Source organism: Dermacentor silvarum, chromosome 3, assembly GCF_013339745.2.
Source record: "Dermacentor silvarum isolate Dsil-2018 chromosome 3, BIME_Dsil_1.4, whole genome shotgun sequence".
Taxonomy (NCBI): Eukaryota; Metazoa; Arthropoda; class Arachnida; order Ixodida; family Ixodidae; genus Dermacentor; species Dermacentor silvarum.
Genome location: NC_051156.1, coordinates 197,145,059 through 197,172,625, shown reverse-complemented (window position 1 = coordinate 197,172,625; position 27,567 = coordinate 197,145,059). Strand labels below are relative to the sequence as shown.

Genomic DNA, 27,567 nt, shown 5'->3' with positions numbered 1-27,567 from the left:
ACACGCGAGAAACGCGTTTAAGAAGCGACGACGCGACGCGCGCAGCTTCGCCCGCTTTTTCCGCCGCCATGTGAAAAGCGAAAGCGCTGCAGAGCCCTGTGCCGGTACTACAGTACCGGTACGTACTTCTCACACACTGAGAAAAGAAGCGAGCGGGCCGCCGCGATGACGAACTGACGCGACGCGGCCCCAGGACGCCACGCTATTCCTGGCCCGTGACGGAGAGGACGACGACGACAAAGGTGCGCGCCGGGATTCCGAGCGGCGCTCACGACGCTTTACCTCGGAGTTGCGTGCATTGCACGCTCCTATGCACAACTCTCAATCTCAATTCCACATAAGTTCTACTTACTAAGTGGAACTATTTAATCTTGTTCCACGTGCCTTGCACTATGTAAGCGGACCATATATGTCCGAAATGTTCCACTCAAGGTAACCGACATATGTTGAAAGTGATTAAAACGTTCCAGTTAATGGAACCGACGTGGAATGTGATTAAGAGTGTTGTATATAGTAGTAGCGGCTAGAAACCCTAACGAAGCTACTGGAACGAGATTAAGGGTGCAGTGTATTTATACGCGTGCACAGGCATATCTAATACGCGTCGAAATGTACCGTTTAGGTTTTCTTATACATGTCCAGTCGCGAGCAAAAGTTTGGAGACAACTGGCGCCGCGATTTATTTCTTCGCAGCCTTCGAAGTCTTCGCAGCCTGAGCATGCCGGCTGAAATGAAGTAGTACTGCAGCGCCTACGTGAGCGTGTTCGGTCAATGCAGTGTATACTAGAGCAACTCCACCATGCAGAGCTGTGCTGACGACGCAATGACCGTCAAACTTTTGCTTCCGACAGTATACATACACACAAACACACAGTTCCACAACTACAAACAATAGATTCACAAACAATCTCCACAAACAATAGATTGTCCCCCAGTGAGTTCCTAATATTTCCAATGTCATCGGAATAAATTCCTATATTCCTTCAAGTAAACCTCCCCATTGCCTTTCTATATAACTTATCCCTCTTCTTCTCTTAATCTCTCTCTCCCCTTTTTCCCTTCCCCCAGTGTAGGGTAGCCAACCGGGCTCACCTGGTTAACCACCCCTGCCTTTCATTAAATCATTTTCTCTCTCTCTTGAGTTATCGACTTGAGGAGCGAAATTGGAACACGGTTCCACTTTATTTCCGTTTTAATCGCCTTTTTCTCATGCTAGTAATCTGGACTTTATTAAAAGAGAAACAACGTTCATTCACCGACGTGCGCTCAGCAATAGCCGAGGCTTCATCCCCATGGCAGCTGCAACATATTACCTTAAATTAAGGGGTTGCAACATTAGTGGACAGTCTTAGTTTTAATAAGTCAAATTACACGTTACAAGTTAACGTCCGCCTCTTGAGATAATACAGCTGAATATTCGCGAATGCGCTGCCTGCGACCCTGGGAAACCATTCACGGGATTGTGCTTGCATGAAAATAGTTGATCCAAGTTGAACACGTTGCGTTCGCCCAGCATCCATATCTTTATCTTACTTTCTTTTCATCTGTTCAGTCAGGGTTGGCATACTCGCTTTCGTCGGAAGCGATGCATCAGAAACCGACGCCAATAATTAGTCCTCGACAAAACCTTTCAACCAAAGAAACTGCCAACCGCAAGCGCGACAAACAAAATACTGTAAGTAGACTAATCACGTCTATTTACTTATTCACTTAATTACTTATACATTTATTCATTCACTTATTCATTTATTTATTTGCTTCTATAGCGAAACGCGCGGTATAACACCTCTTATAACGTCTACTTACAAGCTGTTACGTAGCCACTGCTTGTGGACGTTAAGCGTGCGCTTTACCCTCATGCGACCTTGGCCATAGAGTGTTATTAACAGCACATGAGTACGGAAATAAACTTGTAAACTTGTGCTCCTCCTCAACTATTTCCCGTCCCCGAGACCACATACCGTTTGAGCCAGTACAGGCTACGGCAGCTCTCAATCTCGCAAGCGGCAGCTGCCAATAGATAGCAGTGCTACAATGTAACCTGTCCTGTAACAGTCTATATAACCACGACACGACACGACCGACTGGTAGAAAGCGCGCTTGATCTCACTGCACACAACTAGTGAGAGTACTTACAAAAAAAGAAGAAAAACAGGAAGGAACACACTTTCGTGGCGAGGTGGAGGAGTGCGAGAGCCGGAGCAGAGAACAGCGGGTAGAGGGGGGGGGGGGGGGGGGAGGAAAAGTCTTAAATAAATAAAGACTGAATCGTGCAGCGGCGTCAGCGCGAGACTCCACAGCTCGACACTGCGCCAGCGAACCTGTCAAGGCCAAGACGAACACCGCGCGAACTGCTGCTGCAGCAGTAGCAGCCCCTCAGCCTCTTTTTGCATTCGACGCGTGCTTTCCGCACGAGAGTTTGTTTCCGTTTCAGTGCATTACTTGTTCTCCCGTTCGCTCCGTCTTGTCGCGTATCTTCTTTACATTATTCTTCCGCGCACGATCCCACCACCTACCCACCCACCTATATAACGGCCGCGGGCGCACGGGAAAGTGATTACGTCTCTGTATCATACCCCCTCCGTCCCCCCTCCCCCCTCCGCCCGTACTCGTGTGCCACAACAGGCGCCTGCGGAGCGATCGCAGTCTTTGCGGTCGAATTATCGCCCCAACGCATATTTGTGGTGCAACTCGCGTGGGCGGAGACGCGGGCGCATTTCCTTGCCTGCTTTTGGCGGCAAGCGCACGCGCTTTTGATGACGTCACGAAACGTAGGCCGAAGGCGATTCGCGCAATATGGCGCGAAAGGAAGCCCCTTTTCGCTGTCGCGTAAGTGTACCTTGCCAGGACTGAGGTCCTTTGGTTTGTCTTCCACTACTGCGTTGTCGATTCCTTTTTTTCCAGGGCACGATTGAGACCACACAATCTTAATTTAGCAAGGTGTATGCAGTTTGAGCGAGTTGGCTAACGTTCACCTTTGAAACATCTCAAAAAGGGACCGAATGACACGGAAAGTATATACACGAGACAAGCGCTTACAACTGGTATTCGTATTAAAAAAAAAAAAAAAAAGCAGCGAATCAATACAAGAAAGTCAACCTGCGCAGAACACGCTTATCCTTGGAGCAAATCTCTTTCGCAATCGAACCAGGAACCAAAATGGGCTGATATGCAATTATTAGACATTTTCTTCTTTTTTTTTCGTTTTTGTTGTTGTTGATTGTTAATAGAATATTTATACGAGCATGGATGAAGCATTATACTAAAGCCGCATGTTACTGACCTGACAGGAAGCCAAGTTCCACTACACACACGCGAGGCCTCCTCTTCTGAAATACCAGACAGTCGATTACAAAAAAAAAAAAAAAAAAAGTAAATGCCATTCAGCAAACAGCCTACTTATAGCTCTTCGTTCTATTCCAGGTGATTCGATTAGAGCACTTAAAAGACGTACATTTTTCAGCTGCGCCCGGCGGCTGTCGCCCGCAATAAATTAGAGGCCCCACTGGAACATTTCTCCATCGACTCTTAACGAACCCAAAGATACACAAAAACCTATACACAAAAGAACAAGAAAGCCACACAAGTCAGCTGCCACCGACAACGTTTAATAAATTGCGAGCCAACAATATAAGGTCACCTCTTGCGCAGACTATAAGAGGCGAGAAAAGAGGACAGACAGCCCATAAGTTACGACCAGCGTCGAGCATTTCTTGTTTGCGCACTGCGGCTGAGGCCAAACCGCCTTGATATTCATCACGGCTAAAAGAACTTTCTTTTTCTGGCTTTGTTTTAAAAGCTCATACTGGCTTCGTGCACGCGGCTTTGAAATATCGTAAATCGTGGCCAAGGGCAGCATTGTTGCGGGTAGCATAAGGCGCGCGCGTTACCTCTTGGAGAAAGACGTATTGTCTTCTTTATGTTTACTTGTTTTCTTCGCGGACCCAATCAAGATCATGCGGCTAAAGTGTGCCGATTGCGGCGATAAATAAATCATCGTGCTGTACTGGCGCATGCTTGTGTGGAGGTCAGTTCAATAGTTCGTTTTGCGACTGTGAGCCGCGTAGCACTTGCAAGCGGCAATTTAAGGGCGTTAAACAGTATCGCTTAGTCGACAAGGTCTATCCATATGCAGACAGTTACCACGTTCGCTCGATCCAATAGTGTGTCCCCCGCTTCACTACTAGACGCGAAGCCAAACGTACTACCAACTAAGCTGGCGCTGCTCTCCACTGGTAGTTTAGATATATAATTCTAGAAACAATGTTGTCTATAGAACGCCTACAAGCTTTGCGTATACTTGGCGCTGTCTAGATGGCACCTGGAAGATTTTCAAATAACGTTAGCTAGAAGACACCCGTAAGCTGTCCAAACGATGGCATGAAACTTCGAACGAGAAGCGTACAAGCGCGTCGGGTACAGTGCGAACAATCAGCGTCTAATTACCTACCCCCAAATTAGTGCCCAAGGAGAGCCTTGACTACTTTTACGTCTTCCAGAAAATATTCTTGCTTAAAGGGGAAAGGCTAACGAGAGCTTAGACTTAATTTGTTGGTTCGACTGCACAATAACGCCGTTAACCTCTCTCAAAAGCCTACGCACACGTGCTCGTGACGTCATTAGGATGGTGAGGACATTTGATCGGGTGTGACGTATCCTACTGACTACTATAGGTGTCGCACCTGAGGTCAAATTACAGTGGAGCAGCAGCGAAGTGTCGCCAAATTTGAATGCAGGGCGTGTTCCAGAGTGACGAGGACTTCTCAATACCTCACGTTATGACGTACTCGCGTGTGCCGAAACGTACTTAAAGCCCGCCGAACACACACTGTTTCGGTTTCATCTCGTCAAACCGTTTCCGTAACTGCACGATAGCGGGCAAGGGCGTCGTGCTAACATAATATTGCGGCACGTAGCAAGCCATGATACAGGCACGGCACGGATTCCGTTGAACACGTTCCAGGCATCAGCAACCAGTCAGGAACCAGTCAGGAACCAGTCAGGAACCAGTCAGGAACCAGTCAGGAACCGGTCAGCTGACCAGTCAGCTACCAGTCAGGAACCAGTCAGGAACCAGTCAGCTGACCAGTCGTGAACCCTCAGCGAGAACGAAACTGCCGCTCGCGCGCGCTTCTGCCGCTCTCGGTAATGGGACCAGTTTCACACGTCTCCTACAACTGCCCTTACAAGCGCGCACCACGTAAGCCGCAACCATGCACAAATTTCTTTTTCCCACACCACCAGCACAGAAAGTCACCCGCCGAGACTAAATATGACCCGACCGGGCTCGCGCGAATGTATGTGTCTGTGTACGTGGGAAACAATATGTGGTCCAGTTCTCTAGCGTAATCTACCCCGCTCGTGGTTGTGTAGGTACACGCCCCCACTACCACTCACACAAACTCTCAAACACACGCGGACGTACGTACGTACGTACACACACACACACACACACACACAAAGGTGATGAAAGTCCGTCTCAAGCACCCATTGTTCCACAAGCGTACTGCTATTCATTCCTACAGGAAGCTTGAGTGTCATTTCTTTTTCTGGGTCCCCTATTGCCTGAAGCACAGCTACACAGAAAAAGACACGGCGGAGAAAGTTCACCGGAGTACATTTCCTCGGAGCTCGGCAATTTCGACTGAGGCGCGAGAAGGGCCTCCGCCCTGCTACGTGACGTAGGAAGACGCGGCGGAGTGGCGGAACAGATGATCCCTGGAAGACCGGGCGCTAAAGAGCGAGAGATTAGAAAGGAAGGCCAGGCAGCGAAAGAAAACAGAAACACACACGCGCGCGAGCGTATTACGGTACATTGAGTGACGAGGGAAAGTGGTGTGCTACGTCCCTGTACATCGGCATAATTTTTTTTTCTTTTTTTTTTCGTCTTTTTTTACGCGGGCCTTTCATAGTAGGGTGCTTGTGCCTTTCTGCAACGAGCAGAGAGGGAGGGATGCAATTCGGAAAAGATGGGAGCTCCCTTTCTCCGACACCTCTTTGTTTTAAAACGTCTTCCTGAAAGTGACGAAGAAGAAGAAAGCGGGAACCTGATGAAAATTGGAGCGAATAATTCGCCGAAATTCTTTCTCCCGGAGCCTCCTCTCTTGAGCATCTCACAAGGGTGCTTATTCAGCCGTTGAAGAACTTATAATTGTGTAACTAAATATTTTTGGTAATCTTACAGTTCTGTGTTATTTTCTATTCGTTCTTAGTTATCGCAGTTGTTTTCTGGGCATTAGTAATCGTCTTCTAATTTCATCCCAATATTCGCCAATCCCCCCCCCCCCCCCTTTCTTACTGAGTATGATTCAATAACAGAGGGCAAAGAAAGAAAGCAAAAGAAAAGATGAAAAGAGAACAGAGAAGGCGACGCCTTCTTGCGTATCGACACACGTAGGCAGCGTTGTGTACGTACAAGTCGTCACTTCCGTGTGTCGTCGAGTCACGCATACACGCAAGAACAAAGTGCGTTTGACGATAGTGTGGAAGGGGGAACAGGGCACGGAAGCAAGGAAGGCGACAGTCCACGACACACACAGCGACTAGCACGCATACACACCGCCGCCTCCACAGCTGTTCCCGTTGTATACCTCTTAGGCGCGTCTTTTTGTCCCAGCCGACGAGAGCGCCAGTAAGCGGCGCGTGGCGGAACTACAGACAACAGCCGAGACATGTATAGCTATAGATAAGCACACACAATACAGCAAACAATGCAGTAACCGCTCGTTCTAAAACAAAGCGTCATAAAGTCTCGACGCAAAAGACAAAGAAGCCGGACTTCAAGGCGGTGGTGCTGGGGCATTGCGCCCCCCCCCCCTTTTTTTTTTGGCTATTTATATAAGTACGCCGTTCAGCCGAAAGAAAAAGTGTGCCGGCGCACTTTCACTGGAAGCGTCAGTCGCCGTTTTTCTTTAGAGAATGCCATAGCGCTTCAGCGAGCCTCAAGAGGGCGGCGAAGTGGGGTAGAGAAGCAGGAGAGCTGATAACCGTCTACTTCTAGAGGTATATAAGACGTCGTGGCTGCTGCGGGGCTACCCTTTGTCCAGCTTCTTTTGTTTTTGCCTCCGCGCTCTCTTGCACTATACGCTCGTATTTCAAGTGTTCGTAAAAAGCGAGCAGTCACTATCACTGCCGCTCGCCTCAAGCTTGCCGCATAAAAACAAAAATATAAAAAGAAAGTAATTGTCTTGAGTGAAAATTGCCCCTGTGCTCTTTCGTTCTACCTTTCTTTTTTAATTGCGTTTATTTTCACATCACAACAAAGGCAGCAACTTAGTAGCGAACTATGCGAGCTGGATATTGGTTCGTTCCGAAAAGAAGCGTGCAAACCGAGGGACAACATGAAGGAGGAAAGGGAACGTGCATCAACTATAACTAAGCGTATACGGAAAAACAGACGGCACAAGCGTAATCTGCAAAAACTGCATGCGCCACGCCGACATCGCCCGTCACCCCCTCAATGGCAACTAACTCACTCTCGTCTCCAAAAGTATGGACACTCGTCCGTTCGCAGAAATATAAAATTCTACAAAACAGGGTTCTTGAGTGTGCGACGCATGAGTCTTTCGAGAAGGAGCTTTTGGAAACGATGCCCGGTTCCACGTCTCGCTAGCCACCATATCCCCTCTTTTGGTCAACCGCTTCCGTCGCGCTGGCGAGGGATCAAACACATCCGCAGGAGAAGTCAGTTACGCGCAGTGACTCACCTTCTGCGCCAATCGCTTCAGCGGCGTGCGCTACCACATTTGTCCGTATCACAATATTCGAAAGCATAGATTGAGAAATGGTGCGTGTGTACACGTGTATGTATGTATGTATGTATGTATGTATGTATGTATGTATGTATGTATGTATGTATGTATGTATGTATGTATGTATGTATGTAGTATGTATGTATGTATGTATGTATGTATGTATGTATGTATGTATGTATGTATGTATGTATGTATGTATGTATGTATGTATGTATGTATGTATGTATTATGTATGTATGACAGAGAGACAAAAGGTAAAAACCAAAGACAGAGGTCCACCAGGTTGCGCCTGGTTCGCTAGCTCACAATGGGGAGGGAGAAGCTTACATAAAAGAAAAAAAATTGGAAGAAAATGAATAATAAGGAATGTGCGCACATGCACGCAAGACAACGTTCCCAGCGCAATCAATGGCGGCAGCAGACCCCAGACATCTTCAAGAAGTACAACAGCGCTATTTCAGTTAGATGCGCGCGCCTTGAATCATATCACGAAGCAAAACAATTTTTTTTTTTTTTTTTTTTTTTTTTTTTTTTTTTAGAAGAGGCCCATAAAGCGCACAAAGTGAAGGCAGGCTACTCAAAAGTAAGTCAGGACGACCAACCTACACGGAGCAGCTGTTTAATGAAGAAGGCAACCAGACGAGCTGCGGCGCGGAAATTGCGGCTGTCAATCAAAATCCCGACACGTAGTAGCACTAGCAGTAGCAGCTAGTAGCGGTGGTTAACAGTAGTAGTATACTCTAGCTCCAGTGCCAACAAGCGCGACTTCCGAGGCACTTCCCGCACCTCCACCGCCGTTCGTCTTCTCGGGAGGAAGAAATAGAGTCGATGACTCAGCGCCCCGCGACGCGCACATGTTGCGTTTAGAACGCGTGCGCTATACTACACAAGCAGGGGTACTATTCTAGTACGCTGTAGCAGGGGCGCACGCACCGACAAGGCCGCCATACACAACAGGTAGAGTACCCCTCTCCCTCCCTTTTTTCCCTCCCCTCTCTCTCTCTCTCTCTCTCTCTCTCTCTCTCTCTCGCGTCACTGCGCGACAGGAGCGTGACTAGCAGGTGGATTTACGCGACAAGCGCCGCGTGCGGAGCGGTGCAGCGTCGGCGCGTCTCTCTGAAAAGGGCACAGGGGAGGGACGGGGGGGAGTTAACGCGTGACTCGCCACGTGCTGTTGCGATTCCCGGAAAAAATAACACCTCGCGTATGTTTCCCCGGCCTCTTCCCGGGGCTGGCCACACAACTGGTGACGCCATTTTGCCTCCTCCCTCGTAAAACAAAGGCCTATCTATATACGAGCATCTCGGGGCCGAAGCCATCGCACGAAGTCGCCGTAGAGATTTAGCTCTCTTTTTATCGCCGCAAGTACTCCGTGAATAGTGAGTGGGTCGACTGATCTCACGTCAGGGCTCTTACTATGTTGATTTTTTTTTAAGTGTTAGTTTTCTAATACTTTTTTTTTTTTTTTTTCAGGAAAGCTGACCAACCAACGGTTGGAACGATGGTTAAATGGTTCCTGTTGTTGATGTTTTTTCAGCCCCTTTCTAAAACAAAATAAGAGTGAGAAGAACGCAATCCTCAACGATGCCTGGAGTTCTACGTTGCATAATAATGATATCTCTCTACGAGGCAAGCTCAACAATTCGTTGCAATCAGGGCGATATCACGGATTTCTAAGTGGCAGATAACGGAGTTAGGAAACACCGCTCCAAGCTCAGTCCTCCTCTCCGGCACTTTTCGAGTCGGCACGGCAACAAAGAGAGTCAAAATGAGCGAACCGTTAGCGAATGAAAACTGCAACGGTTAGCCTAGAGCTGAAGAATCGACATGGTACTCCAGATACTAATGATCAAACTACAACACATACAAACAAGCGAAAGTACAAACCACCACGCGACCTCGGGATAATTTACAGGGACCGGTTGAGGCACGCGTCCCGTAATGAACTATCGAAAGCGAACGTCGCCGTACTTCAATACTCGCAGGGAAATTAGGCCGGTGACGGATGAACCGTTTAAAAAGCGCCCAAGCCAGCTCGGACCTCACGAGGCGGCCGGTCGTGCCTGGCCCGACAGCTGCATGCGTAGGAAGTCTTCGAACGAACGTTGCGGCGCTCGGCGACGCTAAATTAGCATATCCGTAAGCTCGCTGCCGTAGCCAGTCGATGTGCAGGGTCCTGTCCTAGCTAACTTAAGCGAGGGTGCAAACATATGCTGAAGCACTGAAGGAGGACGCGACCAACTGCATGTTTTTGGCTATCGTACGACGCAATTCATATTATTTCTCTTCTTATTCTCCTTAATTGCGTAAGTGGTCATTATTAGTTAACCACATTCGCAAGTACTAACTTGAGGCAAAACTTCCACTGCGAAAGCTGTAAGAGAGAGAGAGAGAGAGAAAGCACTTTATTTGCACCCGTCAGAGAGTATGGGTGATCGGGGTGAGACTCAGCTCCCCCTTTCACCGTCTACCTCCCCCCTAGACGTCGGCCGGAATCAGTTGGCTTCCGGCGGCGGCCTGGGCTTGACAGATGGCTTGTTTTTGGGCATGTTCTTCCTGGCTATGAAGGGAGGATTCCCATGACTCTTTGTTCCCATGTAGACCGTTTAGCGCTGGGCAAGCCCAGAGCATGTGATTTAGGGTCGCTATGCCTTCACAGTTTTTGCATTTCGAAGAGTGCACCTCAGGATGCCATTTGTGTAGGATGTACGGGTTTGGGAAGGTACCCGTCTGCAGTTTTCGCCAGATTACTTCTTCCTTTTTTGTGAGAAATCTATGGGGGAGAGAAAGGGTTCTCCTGCCTATTCTATAGTGTTTTAGAAATTGTATGTGGTTAAGTCTAGCTTATTGGACAGGGAGTAGTCTACCTGCGCTGGGGCCCGGTGTGTGAGTCATCGGGCGACCTCGTTAGAGCATTCTAGAAAACACGTAATACAGCTGTTTCTAACTTCCTCCTTGTTACATTTTTTTTTTTTTTGCGTCCTAAAAAAAGCTCGCAAAATGTGAAAAAAAAAGGGGGGGGGGAGGAAGCACGAGCACGTGACATGCCTGCGATTGCGCAATTTGAGAATATGTGCGCAAGCTTATCGTAACTTGCGCCTCTCCTGGCCCTCTGACGCCCAAGACAGTCACCTGCATGCATTACGCAATGGTATCGCATACACACAAGACTGTGGCTGACTGACGACTCACGAGGTGTGCACTATACGCTCTCAAGAAAATGGGAACGCTATCTACGACAATGGTAAATAAGAGGACCGCGCATGCGCAGAGCTCTCGTGGAAGAAGACGCTTTCTTTCTTTCTTTGTTTCTTTTATTTTTTTTTTTTCCTGCACAAAGCGCAGTGCGGCGCCTCTTCGCGCCGCTTCGTCGCAACGACGCGAGCGCGCTCGGATGCATTCTGTTTCCGCAAGACTATACGACTCTTCCGGGCGGAAGAGTCGAATACCTCCCAGAACGGTCGTTATGCCGAGGACAAAGAGTTCATGAAGAAAAGAAAAGGAAAGGAAAGAAAGACCTCTCTGGGGCAGCTTCGCGGGCCAAACGGGTACGGTATAGCCATAGCACAGGCTCAAGCAGAAAAACGAAGCCTTCAAGAAAGAAAGAAAGAAAGAAAGAAAGAAGAAAGAAAGAAAGAAAGAAAGAAAGGGCAGCATCTCCGCTGGCCAGCTTCGCAGAGCATGCAGTATACCGCGCAGTGCAGACAGGAACAAAAGGCGTTAGAAAATCGGAGGAACTAAACAAAGAAAGAGGACTCACGGGCCACGCAGCAGTACGCGGTGTAGCCGTAGCACGGAATCGAGCGGAATGCCTTAACACACACAGACAGACGGAGGGAGAATAACAGTATATAGCCTGAGTGCCTACCACGTAGTACGTCGGTCTCGACGAACGAAGCGACAAAGCCTGCACCACGTAACGCCTCGCGAACCCTAAGTGCCACTTCTGCGCCAGCGTTTTCTTTTTTTTTTTTTTTTTTTTCGCCGCTCTCGCCGACGCGGAAGAAGGAAAAAAGAAGTCCAAAAAAACCGAGGCACGCGCGCCTGCGTAATAGGCGACGAGCGGCCTCTGCCGCACACAACGAGCGAGCGGCGTGAATATGGGCGGACGAGTAATGTGTATCGCGTTTTACGGAATGTATGCCTGTAGTGCATAGCTCGCGGAGTGTTCGCGATTTTATTCGCTATAATAGTAGTTCGAGTACTGAAGCAATAAACACGACGTAATAAACTTCCACAGCCGGGGGAGGGGGTTATAGCCGGACTGACTTTCGTCGCCTAATAAGCGCACAAACGTTCTTGCATTCGGCCCCATCGGAATACTGCCGCCGTGGTTGGTGATCGAATCCACGACCTCGTGCATAGCCGCATTATACGCAGCCACAACTGGACCACCACGCGGAGTGTGCTTTAATTTTTTTTTTTTTTTTGCATTTTTCTAAACGGGCGAGTGGAGACAGAAGATTTAGCACGTGCTCTAGACTGATGTCTGTGGACCAAATTTAGCGCCCGCGCGCTCACACATACACACAAATGACGCGCACTACTGCCCGGAAAATACGGTTTGCACGACTTGTGCATCGCCGGCGGCTATGTACAGGAGCATATCTCCAAGTGCCCAACCCCCTGTTTTCCTTTTTCTTTTTTTTTTTTTTCCTTCATTCTTTCCGGTGAACCGCTGACGCCGCCGCCATTGAACCGAGCGTGTGTGGGACTCGAGTCCTGCCGCGTACCTCCTCCTCGATATAGCGGTGAGTGCGAGCCCGCGTTGCGAATGGCCGAGGCCGCCTCGACTCGGCTCGGCCCCGGGGGTCATTTGGGGAAGTCGTGACTTCGCGGTTAGCGCATCGCGCCCGGCGAGGCTCCGCGGATTTTGCGAGCCGGTCGGTCGGTCGCGCGAAGCCAGCTGTGGAAAAAGGCACATAGATGTGCATGTATGCCGTCGAATGGACGCAGGGCTTGCGTAAGCAAGACGATGATGTTACGTGCAAATTCCCTCGCTTCCTCATATTTTTTTTTTTTTTTTCTGGGCAGTAGTATCGTTTTGTCTCACTCGACTCTCATATCACGCCTTTTGCTGGCTGTAAGTCAGTAGAGACTTTCTGTAGTGTAGACTCTTTCTCGACTCCTTATATCATCACAGTGCAAGTATAGACCGTGCAACTCCAGTGTGTGAATATCGCGCTACACAGTCTCGCTTGCGCTGCAAATTTTTCTTTCGTTCTACAACTTCCGCCGCGGTCAGCATGCATACATGTTAACACGTTAGCGAACGTTTGAAGACTAAAACATCTATATTTTCTTTTCTAATCAGCATAACAGCATATAGGCATGCCGCTAATAACTCGTGTTCTACCAATGTAATCCACCGAAGCAATTCCACATTGCGCAGCCACGCTAGAAGAAATTAGCATATTTAGCTGATGCCGTGATCCTCATAGTGGTCTCCGCGCAGTCGCAAGTGTACGTCGACCGTGCCAAGCAAGCAACTCTTCGTAACTTGTATACTTTTATGCTAAAACGTCCCGTGTCAGGACGCCTTTAGCGTGTCGCTCCCGTCTTGCAAAATTCCGTTTACACAGCCAAAGCAGGCACGGCGTTACTATACCTACATGTGTGATCGCGGCACCGTATAGTGCGCTTGCGCAGTTGCCAGCTGGCTGGCCCGGTAGCAACGCAACGATGTGGTACGTTCAAACGTTCCACCGAAAAACCGCGCTTAGCGCATGCATAAAATAAAGGTGTACACACACACACTTTTCAGCCGTTTGCGACGAGAGACCGCGTGGCATACGCCAGGCGCCACGACAGCCGGCGTGACAGCCGAGGCGTAAAAAAGAATGCCACCTACTGGTACAGTGCCAAGAGCGCGCAAGCGTCCACATTAAGCACGACTTTGCGAATAACAACTTCCTTCCTTCGTTGTTTCTTAGATGCGTATATATTTATTTTCTTTCTCTTCAGGTGGGAGCGGGCCGCAGCCGCGCGCGCAATCCTTCCTCGTCGAGAGCATACAAGAAGGATGCGCGGGGCGAACGAGACCGAAGGCATGCATTTCTTAGCCACGACCATCAATCTACCCGGCACCTGTACCATGCATGGCGCAGCTATACAAGACAGGCGTCATGTGAAACTCAGCAAGCTACCCGTTCTGCGCGATCTCAATGCAACGTGAAGAACTTATGAATACGCTATATTACACGTGTTAGATATATAAGTGAGAGCTCCTCCGTTCTTCAGCGTTACGAAGGCGGTTGCCACCTTGTATAGCGACGGTATCCACTGCTCCTGGTGCCCTTCTTTCCAGCACCTTTTAATAGCGACGCATGGGTTCGTACTGCCATTCAAAATGTGTGCTTAATGCGAGTTGGCTCGCATAGAAACTGCGTGTGTGCACGTGTACGTGTGCGCATGCGTTTACTGGTCCGAAGCTCAGCACAAGGCCTTGTCTGCACTCCACAAGTTGTCGCAAAGTATAATACTGCGCCGCCGGCGACGCATCCACAAAACGTCAGCCTTACAACAAGTCCCAACACTCCCGGCTTCACACTTGGTTTCCCTCGAATTTCTTCGAACGAGAACCCCCTCGTATTCAACGTGGGATCGCGGCCCCGAAACAAACTGTGTCGCTCAGTCGAAGCGGCACTTTTAAAGAAACCGACGCCCACTATACCTGTTGCGCTAAAACACGCGGCTGCAGTACACACTTGTTTCGACGCTTCAATGAACGAGCGAGGAGGCAATAACACCAGCAGCTCCAGCAAAGGCACTGCCCGGAGCCGATGGTGCGATGGGCCGCCGGTGCTGCTCGTGCCACCATCGCGCGAATGGGACAACCCTCGCAGCGAGCCACGATGGCGCGGAAGGCGTGACCCATTGTTGTTCCGGCGGCAGCGCCTTTGTTATGCTGCCAGCCGCCGCTCTGGCACGCGCAGACAAGAGTGACCGCGCCCCGCACGCCTGCCTTTTGTCTTGCGACGAGCCGTTTGTCACTGTCTTCTTGGCCACGGCGGGGGGCCGATTATTGCAGTTGTCGCGGCGCGCGCGTGCGTTTGACGGTGTCGCTTACTGCTTCTTAAAGCGACTGCTTTCTTCGCGAAGCCTCCGGGACTTCGCTGGCCGCGGCTTGGCGCTGTTTCGCCGAATAGCCGCGTAACGTCACGTGCACGCGAGAGCCAGCAGACATCAAACATCGCCGTTGTTGCTGCCACATCAATGCGCTAACGTCTGGTCATTCGCACGAACTGTTTGCATTTAGGCATAGCTGGTGAACGGCGTATAGTGCATGAATACAGATGTTACACGAAAATAATGACTCGGCGCGCTTGCATAAGCATTCGAATTGGTGCGTTTCTAGCGCAATCTTTCGTTGAATGTCGTAATTTGGGGAATATCGTAGCGCCAGAGTTATCTCTAGTAAATATGTGCACGGCCTCGAAATCCACGGCTCAGCGACGGTTTTCCTCTGGATAACAGAAACACACTTCGAAGGCTATGTTTGCGTTGACTGCATGCGCCGGAATGAATGCGCCGAGGCATGGCCATAGAGGCCATGCCTCAGACAACACCTATTTTGCAAGAAGCTGTTAAAGTTATTGGGTTATAACTGCGAGTGCAGCGGGAAATTGTCGCACTTAAGTAAGTAAAGCCAGAGTATTCCGGTAACTGTATGACGAGGTAAAAAGAAAGAGGGCTTTTATGGGAAAACTATTTTGGTGTAAAAAGCATATTTTTGCATACTGTGGCACTTAAAAGTAAGCATGAGTAGGTTAAAAGACAGACGCAGAAAAAGCGTTGCAGATATCAAGCATTCGCGCAATCCCCGAAGAAAATATTTTGACAAAAGCCGCAGAGGGAACTTGGGCATAGACGATGGTCGCAGACATCTACAATTGCAACTTTCTCTTTAAGTAGCGTTTTACAAAGTAACCATTCTGCCTGAGTCGAGACTCTGTACTCGTGCGTGCCCCAGATGTCAATAATAAATTTGCATGTACACTGTAATAGTGTTTTTGAAGCAGAGACGATTCGTTTTTTTGTTTGCTCCTTGGATTTGTTTATCTCAAGTAAGATGTATTGCACATGCGCTATGTTACATCTACTCAATGTTCATACCGCAGTTGTACGCGTGCCTACGGGTGAATAACTTTCAAGCGAAGTTTTATTGGCTCACGTGTGTCGGGATCGGTGTGCGCGGCAAATATCATCATCAGCATTGGCTCGAGCGTCATCGTCTTCCTCCACAGCTGGCACCTTTGTCGCTCATCATTCCAGCGATGAGCCATTGCTTAAGGATGTATGAGCCATTCATTGTCTTACGTGACGGACAGATTTAATTTTGATGGAATTTAATTTCGAAGAATCACAAGCGGCAATGGAGGGCGAATGCTGCTAACCAGGCCGCCGAGCAAACTATAGACATCGAACGCAAGCTTCTGTCTCTGGGCTGTCGCTTTGAGACAGTGGCCGTTTGAGCTTCGAGTATCATTTTCCCATACGTACATACTTTCGTAAACCGCTGGAGTCCTGCTGTTCCGAAGACACTGCAACTTATCGACGGGCTCCCAAACGAGAAAGCGACTGTGTTCTTTTCCGTTACCCACATGTTACCCAGCCCTGCTGCTGCTTTAGTACCGGAAAAACCTCTTAACGCAGGCGGCGAGATAAGTCGGCTGGAGTCAACATACGCTCGCACGCATTGCGTCTGCACTTCGTGTTCGAGGGAAGAGCGAAAGATCACGAGAAGAAAGGAAGGAAGATAAATAGAGAGAGAGAGAGAGAAAATGAAAGAAGAGAAACAGGCGATAATATAAAAGCACGACCGCGCGGGTCACGAAGTCTGAATCACGACCGGATAAATCAAGACGGACAGACGGCCCTCACGCATCCCTTCTTTCTTCGTCTGCTGCACTCCCCTTTGGTTTGAGCTGTATGCACCACTTCCAAATCGTGCTTCTTTATTTCTTTTCTTTTTCGATTCGATTGTGGCTCGCGCACGCATGCGCGAACGTGTCAGCTTGGCGGCCAGTTAGTTCACGCCGCCGTACAAGGACGAAAGGGCTGACGCTGCCACATTACTATTACGGACACGCGATGCAAACGGCGATCCACGTAACAGCTCTCTATATAGAGCTACTCATCACGGCCGAGTCCCCGCCGAGTACGTAATGGCGCTTGAGATACGGGTTGCCCTACGCATCCAGGCAGGAGCTGTCTTACTTCTTCGTGTATATCTATATTTTTTGTTCTTCTTCTTCTCGACGCCAGACCGTCCATCTTCCACGAGAAGCAGCGAACGGGGCTATAGGCAACGCGAATTGAGATCAGATCAATGGGTCGGCCGCTGTTACACCACTGACCCCGTGACAAAAGGACGCGACTATTCGTTCTGCCTTGTCGTTATAAGTTCCATCTGATCGTCCGTATACGTATGTATGCCAGTACATTCGTTTTGCTTCTCTCGGTGGTCGCAGAGTTCAATAGAATCAGACGTATTTATATCGCAATTCATACTGCGATATAAGATATACCGCATTTCTCGTCGTGGCAGGACTAGAATAGACAAAAATTTAATATTTTCCTTGCAGCATAAGAGGCATATTTATATACACTGGCGCTTTTTCTTGTTTATTACAACACAGCGCGTGTCGTCTGCTGCAATTACTAGAGTTATTGCTACTGCCGCAGTTATTAATATACAACTATACGATACTTACTATTACTAGCTATACTAAACTAGTGGCTCCTATGTTATAGTCTACACTCTGTTGTGGACAAGACGTCTCCAAAACTACTTATGAACATTGTGTTTGCTACATGCTACGTTCTTGTAGTTCTTGTCAGCGAACTGACATAATATCATGTAACGTTCCACGTTAAAAAAAGAGAAAGACACGGAGAACAATACTAACGCTTTCCTTGATACCCTTTCATTTTTCAAAAGAAGGAAAGCAGAAAGGTAGCCCTAGTCGTCGCAACTGTCTCACCTGTCTGTGGACACCTGAAATGTGCCGCGGCTATTTCGTATTAAATGATTATCCACGAGTATGAACGACGCCAGCGACGCCACTTATCGCATATGCGCGCAAGTGTCATTCCGCCGTTCATCAGCCGCAAGCAGCAGCCGTCGAGGCGCGCAAAGTGTGCCGCGTCGTCTGCTACACTATATAGATACACGAGTGAAAGCAGACGACGACGTCGTGCAGACGACGCCCGATCAGCGCCAGACGACCCCACCTTGACCTGCACCTCGCTTTCTGCGGTGTCGGGAGCCTCACTCCTCGGCTTCACGCAGCACGCGCCGACCGACACAGTATAAAAAGAAACTGGGATAAAAGAAGGCGACAGGCGAGGCGTAGCGAATGCTTAATTCCTCGCGTGACGCCATCGCAGGCCGCCGCCATCATCGCAATATTTTCCGGGCCGGGAAGAAGCGTGCGCTCGCCTTGGCCGCGCTCTCCTAGCACCGGTACTTCTGCTACTGCCGTGACAGACGCGATGTACAAAGAACAGGTGCGCAGCAGCCCGCCTAGTATACATGGAGTTTGTGTGTGTGTGTGTTTATATGTGCGCGTCCGCTGGAAGAGACGCGTTTTCGGTTTCGGCTTAGCGTAACGCGCGTCGAACTCGACGTCGTGAGCGCTCTATTCGCACTGTGACGAAGCCGCACAGGGCGAGGAATAAAAAAACAAACAAGCCACCGCCGTCGCTTGAAAACAGAATGCCGTCTGCGACGGCTGCCCAACGTGGAAACTACGTGGAGTTTCGCTAGCAGACGAATTTTGTCACTACTTGAAGAAGTAAAGAATGAAGTGGAAGAATGAAAGAAGGCGCATGTGACCGTGTAACGACCACAGAAACGGGCGCTATACGGGGACTCACTTGCAGACAATTTTTGTCAGTTCTTGAACGGAAGAGGCCGTCTGCACACGTGTAACGGCTTCAGAAACGGGTGCTATAAAGAGGATTCGCTTGCAGGGGTTTTAGCGGGAGCGACGGATTGACCGCCATGTTGAAGGGGGAGGGGGGGGGGGGGGCGTCACGTGATTTGGCGCTGAGCCGTGCTCCCTCAAGGGCTGCAGAAGATAGCGCCAACCTTTCCCTTTCCACACGAACCACTTACTACTACGTCATGTTCGAATGCCGGCATGGATCTATAGTGCGGCGGTTTGTGGGAAATATTGAAAAAGCATAGTAGTCGTACACAAACACGACCAACGCGGAAAACGGCGGCAAGCGAGCATCCGACAGGAGAATGTGCTTTTGACGTGGCTTATCCAAGCATGTTCGGAACGATTTGCGACTGACATGGCAGCTTAACGGAACAGACAGTTTTGCTGCTGCTTATATTTTTTTCTCCCGGTCTGCTTACATTCGCGGAAACATGTTTTCGACCTGGCGATCTTTTTAAACAGTGACATAGGTTGATACATGAGTAAGAGCGGAAGTAAATACGGTATGTGGCTCAACCTAGGACGGCCGCCAATCATCATTCATTTCATCAAAACAGCTAGAGAAAACATACGAGCAAATGTCATCCGTTATAAACACACTAGACTAAACCAATTTCGACTGCTGAAGCGTTATTTCAAAGCAACGCCCTTATAATTTATTCAGCGGAAGTCAACTGATTACTATAGTGGAGAAAATGAAGGCCGAGATATGGTATTGCGCTGGTAATAAGCCCAAGGTCGATCGCGGAATCAAATCCCAGCCGCGGAGGCCGCATTTCGATGCGGACGAAATGCAAAAAACACCCGTGTCCCATGCACTGGGGGCACGTTAAAGACACCCTGGTGGTCAAAACTAATCCGGAGTTCCCCCACTACAGCGCGCCTCATAATCAAATCGTGTTTTTAGCACGTAAAACCCCCGAATTCGGTTCATTTGAATGCTGAGTACTTGCTATAGATACAGTTCCAAGACCGCGAATCCACCGCGTCAACCAACGGTCACGACCTCAGTCACTGCCCGGTGCATACAAAGTTGGCTGCAAAGGAGCAAGGACCAAAACAACGACGAAGCGCAACAGATAGCCAAGAGAGCGAGCCGGCGGCACCGGCAGTCATCACGGGGCCTTTGAGCCCGAGACAGGAAGGAAGCAATTGGAGGGAGAGGCCAGCCTCATGAGCAGACAGGCTGGAGGAGGAGAGAGAGGGAAGGGGAGAGGCGGCGCTGAGCGGAGGAACAGTATCGATCGCAGCTGCAGGCTCGATGACCGGAGCTCCGCATGCGGGCAACGTGTGTCCAGCCCCAGGCGGCCCTGGGATGCTCGCCGGGCCACGCCTTTGCGGTTAGCGTGAGAGCGCCTGTTTGTGCATGCTGAATACGAAGATTGTTCCGTTTTACTGCGTCGTACTGTTCACACAAAGGACAATGTAGACGAAACGGACACGCGTGCGCGCACATGTGTGACCCTATCATTTATTGAACATTACGACGCAGTAAACGGAGCAATGCCTTACCAACTAGTAGCCACGAGTCGAAGCGTTGTAGATACACGAACAGGGTCGTCTGGAAACGCGAGCTCGGCTGCAATGCGAAGCGTCTGCTCAAGAAGGGAGTCGAAGATGCGTGCAGCTTATAGCGTCCGCTGCGAACGTAACGTGTGCATACTGGCGTTATGTAGTATACATATATATCTGCCGGTATAACAGCATTCACAACTTCCCCTCTGCTTTCTCTAGATTTAATGTCGGTCACTTCGAAAGGTTCTGACTAACAAAAATCGAGCCCTTCGCATTTCCCTATTCTTCTCACATAAAGCGGTTAGGTGATATGATCGATTAAGGTAACGTCGTAGGGGAAAATCCAAGTGGTTACTAAACGCTGCATTCGCCTCGCGAAACGCACGAACCAAAATGGCTGTGTACCACCGTAGGCTCTCACGCAGCGTATATTTGATAGAGTGCCCTTTGTGGTATAGACCGCGAGGCAGTGGCTTTTAGGCAGTACACTGCGTAAAGGCAGCGTACCGTGTATAATCACAGAGAGGCGCAAAGCTCTTGTCACGCACACCCCGAGAGGCTACTGACAAGCTCCCACGTTCAAGCAGCGCGCAGCGCTATCGTTTACAAACAGCCAGCAGCTGGCGCCAGTAATCTAGCGAAACGAACGAGGAAGCGCTAACAAGCATGCGAGACCGGAGGAGACAACAACGAGGCGGCTGTGACGTGACGCAGGAGGATTCCCCGTTGACTCAATTCCCATTGCGCGGTTGGTTTCAGAGGCGACAGCGGGCAACAACATTCCAGAGCGCGCAGAACGCGCCCACAGCTGGCGGCGCTACACAGAGCGGCTGACGGGCACGCGACTGCAAACGCGCGTCGCGTGGCGGCCCCGCGGCGCAGAGCGACACCAACCTGTTGATCACAAAGCGGCTCGGCGACCGGCCAAAACAGCAGCAGGAGTGCGGACTCTTAAAGGCGCCGCGGGAGGAACGCAGTGAGAGAGAGAGAGATAGTGGGTGAGACGACGCCATGTGGAGCCCGAATACACGTGCTTCCACCGAGTCGGCGAAATAGTCGATAGACCATCAATTGCTTCGGCTCTCAGCTGCATTCTATCTATACTCTCAGTTTTCAAGCGGCTCTTTCGGACGTTTTCGTGGTTGGTCGGTGTAGAAACAGTGTATTCTTCCCACAGCGTGTGCGTCCAGCGACCCTTAGCTTTTAACGGAAGACATGACCGCTGTGAGCAGTGACGTCACGAGTAAAGGCACACACTAATACACTTGATGCTTTCAATGGAAGACAGGCGCTACGCTTCGAATTACTATTTTTCGACGGTGACGGATGCTATGGGCTCTTGACTCGCTTTGATAAGACCGGAATCATTGTCTGTCGTAACACCTTCAATACATGTACAATACAGTGCAATACAGTACAGGTTCGCGCAGGGGTATGTATCGCCGCCTAGTGGGCAATCACCGATGCTGGTCAATTGCTAGATATCCAGGTGCGCCTTACGGCTTCGATCAGTTTAATCGCCGCGTAACTTATCAGAATTGCGCTTGAGGGTTCTGTGACTGACAAAGCACTCTTTCAAAAGTCTATGTTAATTTCGCGGTAAGGAGTTGATTATTAGAAGAGAAATGAACGCTGCTTTCAATAAAGATCTGCTACGAAAAAAAAAAAAATTCAGAGCCCTTTCCCTGTCGAGAAAATGGGGGGTAAGCGAAGCTTGTGGCAAGACGACACTGTCGCAGGCGTTCCGCTTCGTTTGCCCAAAACTCAGGGATGGCGGCTCTTCGCTGACGTCTGTCGTGAACATCGGGCTCCCGCAACTCGAGGTCCGCCGCTCTTCGCTGACGTTTCGCCTGGGAAGCCCTCACGCTAGAATCGGACGACAAGCTTCGCTTATCCCATTTTCTCGACAGGGGAAGGGCTGATGATTTTGTCGGTTTGGGTCCCACGTGTAACAAGGGTAGTTCGAGGGCGCGTTAGAGGTCCCCGAGCCCACAGGGGTATGTGCCATTGTGCTTGGACCCTTCCTGCACCTATCACCAGGATCGGCCCACTTTTCAGCGTGACACCACCACCGCCGACACTTGTGAACCTATAAAGCTTCGCTTAAAGAACACACAAGCTGCTTTTATTCACAGCAGAGTGACTACACATTGCAATACTGCATCGACATCACGAGCCAGCTATTGCATACGCACTTGAAGTGCGCAGTCTGTCACGGTGAAGAAGATGAAAACCAGACTGAACAGTACAGAGAGGGAAGATTCGCGGCCACGAGGTCTCAAGCGGAATTGCACACGCTGTGTCGATGCTTCGTATACTTCGAGTTAAGCTGCAAGGAAATCTCCAAAGAAAAAGCATGGCTTTCGACGGTCCCTCGGCCTTACCGCGTGACCTCGCACTTCAAAAGTACGCAGGCATTTTTGAAGAAAAAAAGAAGAAAACAAGTTTTGCCTGTGTCCGAGAAGGGGCGCAACATGGATTTCAGCACGAACAAAAACAAGAAAGAAAAGAGAGAGAGAGAGAGAAAGGAAAGGGAAACGAGCCAACGAAAGCCCTGGCGAGCCTGGGCAGCCAGGAAATGCGCGTGGGAGCGCGAACGCGTGCGTCAACTGTGCAATCGGAGAGAGAGCGCAATGCCAGCAGCCCCGGCGAGGAAAGACGTGGGCGCGCCCGGCTCCGAGTGGACTGCCGCGCTGGCGGCCGTGAAATGCAAGACTGGGCCGGCTTACAGACGAAGGCACTCCGTCTTCGGACTAGTCCCACACTATATCACACGGCATACGGGGCAGCCTATATATACGGGGGGCAACAACACACGGAATCTTGCCCCCCTTTATCGAACATCACTATGTATACACCTCGATCGCATCGGGGCGATTCATTTCGTTTCGCAGCACGAGGCAGCACTTGAGAGAGGGCATCGAACTGGAATCCAAGCGAAATCGACTGCGGCTGTTCTAAAGGGCATCAGCCAGCTTGCTCCCTTTAGAAGTTGGCTATACGTCGGCGAGGCGCATTTCCATCAGCCCACCACTTATGCGGCGTGTGTTCCATGCGTATACGTGCGACTACTGAACTGACATTCGGGCGAAATTAGGTGCACGCAGGAAAGGACAAGCGGCCTTGCCTTCTTTCCAACAGCGGCACGCCCACTGAAGTGTATCTTCTACCCCGTACGGTGCGTCGCATTGACATTCCAGCGAAGTCGACTTAAGAGGCTAAAACAGCGCTTGGGAATAAAATAAAATGGCCGGCGTGATGGACGCACGAAAAGCACAGAGATGTCTATCAACGAGAAAAGACCCGTCCTTCGCAGGCATTCGAGTTTATGTCCCGAGCTGCTAATCAGTACCAGAATACTAATTAAGAACACACGTTGAGGTGCAACGGCTTCGAATTGAAGCCTGTCTTTTCTTACGTTGCGCTGTAAGTATCCGTCAAGACTGAGAGATAAGCATTGATGATAAAGAAAAGCCCATCCCGCGTGTCAGTATGTGCGCCCTCCTAGTGTTTTTTCTTTTTTTTTTTTTTTTTTTCTTAGTGTTTCCTCAACCAGTACGCTCACCTGAGCTTTCAGGTCATGCAGTAGCTAGGGCCGCAGTGACGGATCTCCGCTTATACCTTGAGATGGATTATGCAAAGCACGCAAGCGCGGTGATGGATGTCTTTAAAAAAAAATAGATTTAAAAAATGCTCCGGTGACGCGTCACTGCGCTGAGCTAACGCATATAAGTCGCTCTCTTTCAGCTTCCTTCACGTACAGCTGTTAAGTTCTTTCCTCTTCATGGCATTTCTTTCCCTCTTACTTTTCCTTCTCGTCTTCTCGCTCATCAATGTGCTTGCCCATCTCGCAGCGACGAAAGTCAAGATCCCGTTCGCTCGCCAAGTGCAGTGCTGACGCCGACCGCCCTGGGGCAAGGTCGTCGTCGGCGCCACGGACCGACGCCGACTGTCACAACCGGTTACGTCTTTCGTCATCCGCGGCCGAGAGAGTGAAAAAAAAGAAGAAAACGTGCATCGTACGGCTTTCGCGAGCGAAGTAGATATCAGGAAAAAGCTCATGTATAACTACGTAGAACATCTGCGTCACGTAAGTGACGAAACCGAGCCCTCGATCGCGTTTATCTTGGGAGATGCCGCTCAATGCTCGAAGAGGACATTGCATGTGAGGACGAAACACGCATATAGAACGATATACACTGTGAGAGGGAGCGCAATCCAGCTGAACGCTGAACAAGAATGCGCTGGGTGTTCGTAAAGTGTCGCGTAATAGTCACTCGCTACTTCCCCCGGGTTTGCACGAAAACGTTCTGAAGAAAAAAAAAAAAAAAAAAAAAAAAAAAACGGGTACCAGCAAGTGTCCATCAGCTAATCGGCTAGGTATGCGTGCTAGAAATCTGTAGCTACATAGCGTTGAGACGCATTAAATTGTATTAAATTATTTAAAACAACTTCTTATTGGGCTTTCTCGTTCACGTGTAATGAGGACGGCTAAAAAGCGCAAACACAGTCACATACAAACTATCATAGTTCGCGTTCGCCCTTGTATTTTCTTGTTAAAGGTGCAAAGGCGGTAGTAAATGAGTCTTGTTCGTTAGTGGCGGTTTGTCACGAGCATATATATGTATGCACTGTTAGTGCGCGCAATTTCTTATCTTTATCGACCGCGCGGGAAAAGCTGCACAGCTGTCAGCCGGGGTCGTCAGATTGCTTCGCGCGGGAGCATGCATGCGTTCCGGAGAAATGTGCCTACGCCGTAATTGATCAATCGTGGCATACTTGCTATTTGTGAAGCTAGAACCCATTCGTTAAAACTTTCTTTCCTTATTAGCGAAGAAGGGGGAGCACATTACAGGACAATGCTACAACGCGAGCCGGAATCGTCAAAACTGGAGCGCACGATGATGACCGAAATTGTACATCCGGTATAAACTGAAACGACAACAGGAAATAAATTATTACAGCGCCTGTTACGCGTAATTACACGTAATTGCGACGTATAATCGTTCCGTAGCCGCTTTCTAAATATGGTGTAGTCCCAATTGTATGTCCCGTAGTCTTAACTTGAGGCACTGACAACGCAGGTGAACCTGGAAACGAATCCATACAGTGGAGTAGTTTCGGAATTGTCACGCGCTTGAATTTTTTGCGATTATGCACGATTGCGTCCGCTGCGGATAACCTGCAGAACAGACAACGAATCGTGTGGCTCGTTAGCTGCTTCCTTTGTGCGAGGAGCAATTCGGCAGCACCCAGCAACGTTATCCTCGTCCGCAGACTGAACTGCAGCGATCCGTCCCGCATCCACCTTTATCACTGAACGAAAAAAAAAAAAAAAAAATGCGGGAGAGAGGAGCTCAAAACATTTCTCGGCGCTCCGATGCGCAAACCGTTTCGAGAACTGCGATTGCTAACTCACCGAACAACGCTCGGGGAGAAGAAATGATACAAGATTCTCTAATATCGGCTCTGGACAAGAAATATCTCGCCGCTTCGCCATTGAGGGAAACGGTAAACAATTTCTCCGCGCAATCTGAGCCATTACTGCCCTCAAAGTGTCAGGCCGATCAGAAGGGCTGGGACTTGTAAGATCAACGAACCGCGCGGCTACCGCCTTCAGCTCGTCGTCATACCTATTTTCGAAGTACTGTCACACACTTTCAAAACACAAGGGTCGATCAATAACGCGACGCACGGCAATCGGCCAACCGAAAGCGCGTCCACTCACCCTTTCGTGTAGCGATCGCAAGTCGTTGGTGATGATCTGCGGCCGGGGCGGCGGGGGCTCTTCGTCCGAGTCGCACTCCTCGTGCTCGAGCTCGGCGTCGATCTCCTGCTCGAACTGCACCAGCAGCGGCGCGAGCATGCCGAGGCGGGCCCCGCGGCGAGCCACTTCGAGCAGGCACAGTATGAAGCTGCGCTCGTTCTTGCGCATCACCAGGTCCTCGGTCTCGAAGAGCAGGCACTCCTTGATGTCGAGCGCGCGGCAGAACGCGATGAAGTTGGACACGTTGTCGCGCGCCTGGAACGTGCCCCGCTGTACGTCGGCGCGGTACACCACGTCGCGGTCGGGCAGCTTGAGCGCGGCCAGCCGGCCTTCGCGTCGGGCCGCCTCGAGCACCTTGTTGGCGTGTCGGCACAGCGTGACGCCGTCGTCGAGCGACTCGAAGAACGTCTCCGGAGTCAGCTTGAGACCGTACAGCGTGTTCATCCACTCGGCCAGGTCTTCCTTCATGGCCCACAGGTACTCCTCGCTCGACTTGAACGGCCGCAGCGGCCGGATCTCGAGCCGCACGGCGCCGAGCTCGTACGCCGCCGAACACATGACTGTAAACTGCTGTTGGTCCGGCCGGCTGGCCGCCTCTTAAAAAAAAAAAAAACTTCGAAAGGCACTCACGCACGCACTGTAAGAAGGAACGCACGCACGCACGTCACACACCACTTGCACCACTCTTTGTACGCCGGTATATACCGCGCTAGCGCTTTCAAATTCCTCGCGCCGGTCGTAGTTGTCGAGGCGAAAGCTGCCGCCGCCGCCGTGGTCGTCGTCGTGTTGTAGTAGTACGCCGCGCGCGCGCTCCCGCTAGAGCACCGCCCCGTCCATCTCACTCGTGCCGCGGCCGGTCTGCTTTTCACTCTCGACGCTCGACAGCAGCCCAGACAGGAGCACGCGCAACGGTGTCCTGCGGCAGTGGGTCACGTGGCCGGCGCGCGCGGGGAGAGCGGCTGGCAACGCTGGCGTCATCTGTCGGCCGGCGGCGGAGACGTAGCGCACGCGCGCGCGCGGCGTCTTTTCCGCTGAGCGGGCTGGGATATTAGAGGAACTAATAATTAGCACTGCGTCTGCGCGTAGTAATTAATTTGTTAGTAGATTCGAGCCTTGCGTTGCTGTACATTAGTCCTATTTTTCGTTGTTTCCGCGCAACGACGGTAAAGCTGAGTCTGTTCGCGAGCCGAGCCGTGAGCAGCATTCGAGTTAGGAAGTGAGTGAGAATGAATTAATAACGCACAGGCGTGATTATCTTCGCAATGTGACGCCGACTTTGCTGCAGTCTTACACGTGCCATCAGCATAAATTCCGCCGACTTCGTCAGCTTTCCCTTGAGCGATGAGCTGAAATGCGAATGTTAGAAATTCGTGCATTCTGAGGGCAGTACACCCTTAATTTTTTATTTATGCACATCGCTGCTTCATTAGCAATAATTCTTGAGACAGCCTTCATTTGATTAACCTATCTTATCGCGAAACCTCACTGTTGACAAGCACAGTAAATGCTCGTTATAACAAAGTCAGCATGATAAACTATTTCTTTATAAGCAGCATTTCGTTAAAAGCGGTGTAGTTCT

General features: G+C 50.1%; 1 protein-coding gene across 1 annotated transcript in view; it reads right to left on the bottom strand.

Annotated features, from left to right (window-relative positions):
• LOC119446427 (GAS2-like protein 1) overlaps positions 1–26,879 on the bottom strand; it is a 179,333-nt gene extending 152,454 nt beyond the window's left edge. Inside the window, exon 1 of the mRNA XM_037710853.2 lies at positions 25,950–26,879. Coding sequence (XP_037566781.1) covers positions 25,950–26,546 — 597 coding nt within the window. The 5' untranslated portion in view covers positions 26,547–26,879. The remainder of the gene's footprint in view (positions 1–25,949) is intronic.
• Between the last annotated feature and the right edge of the window lie 688 nt (positions 26,880–27,567).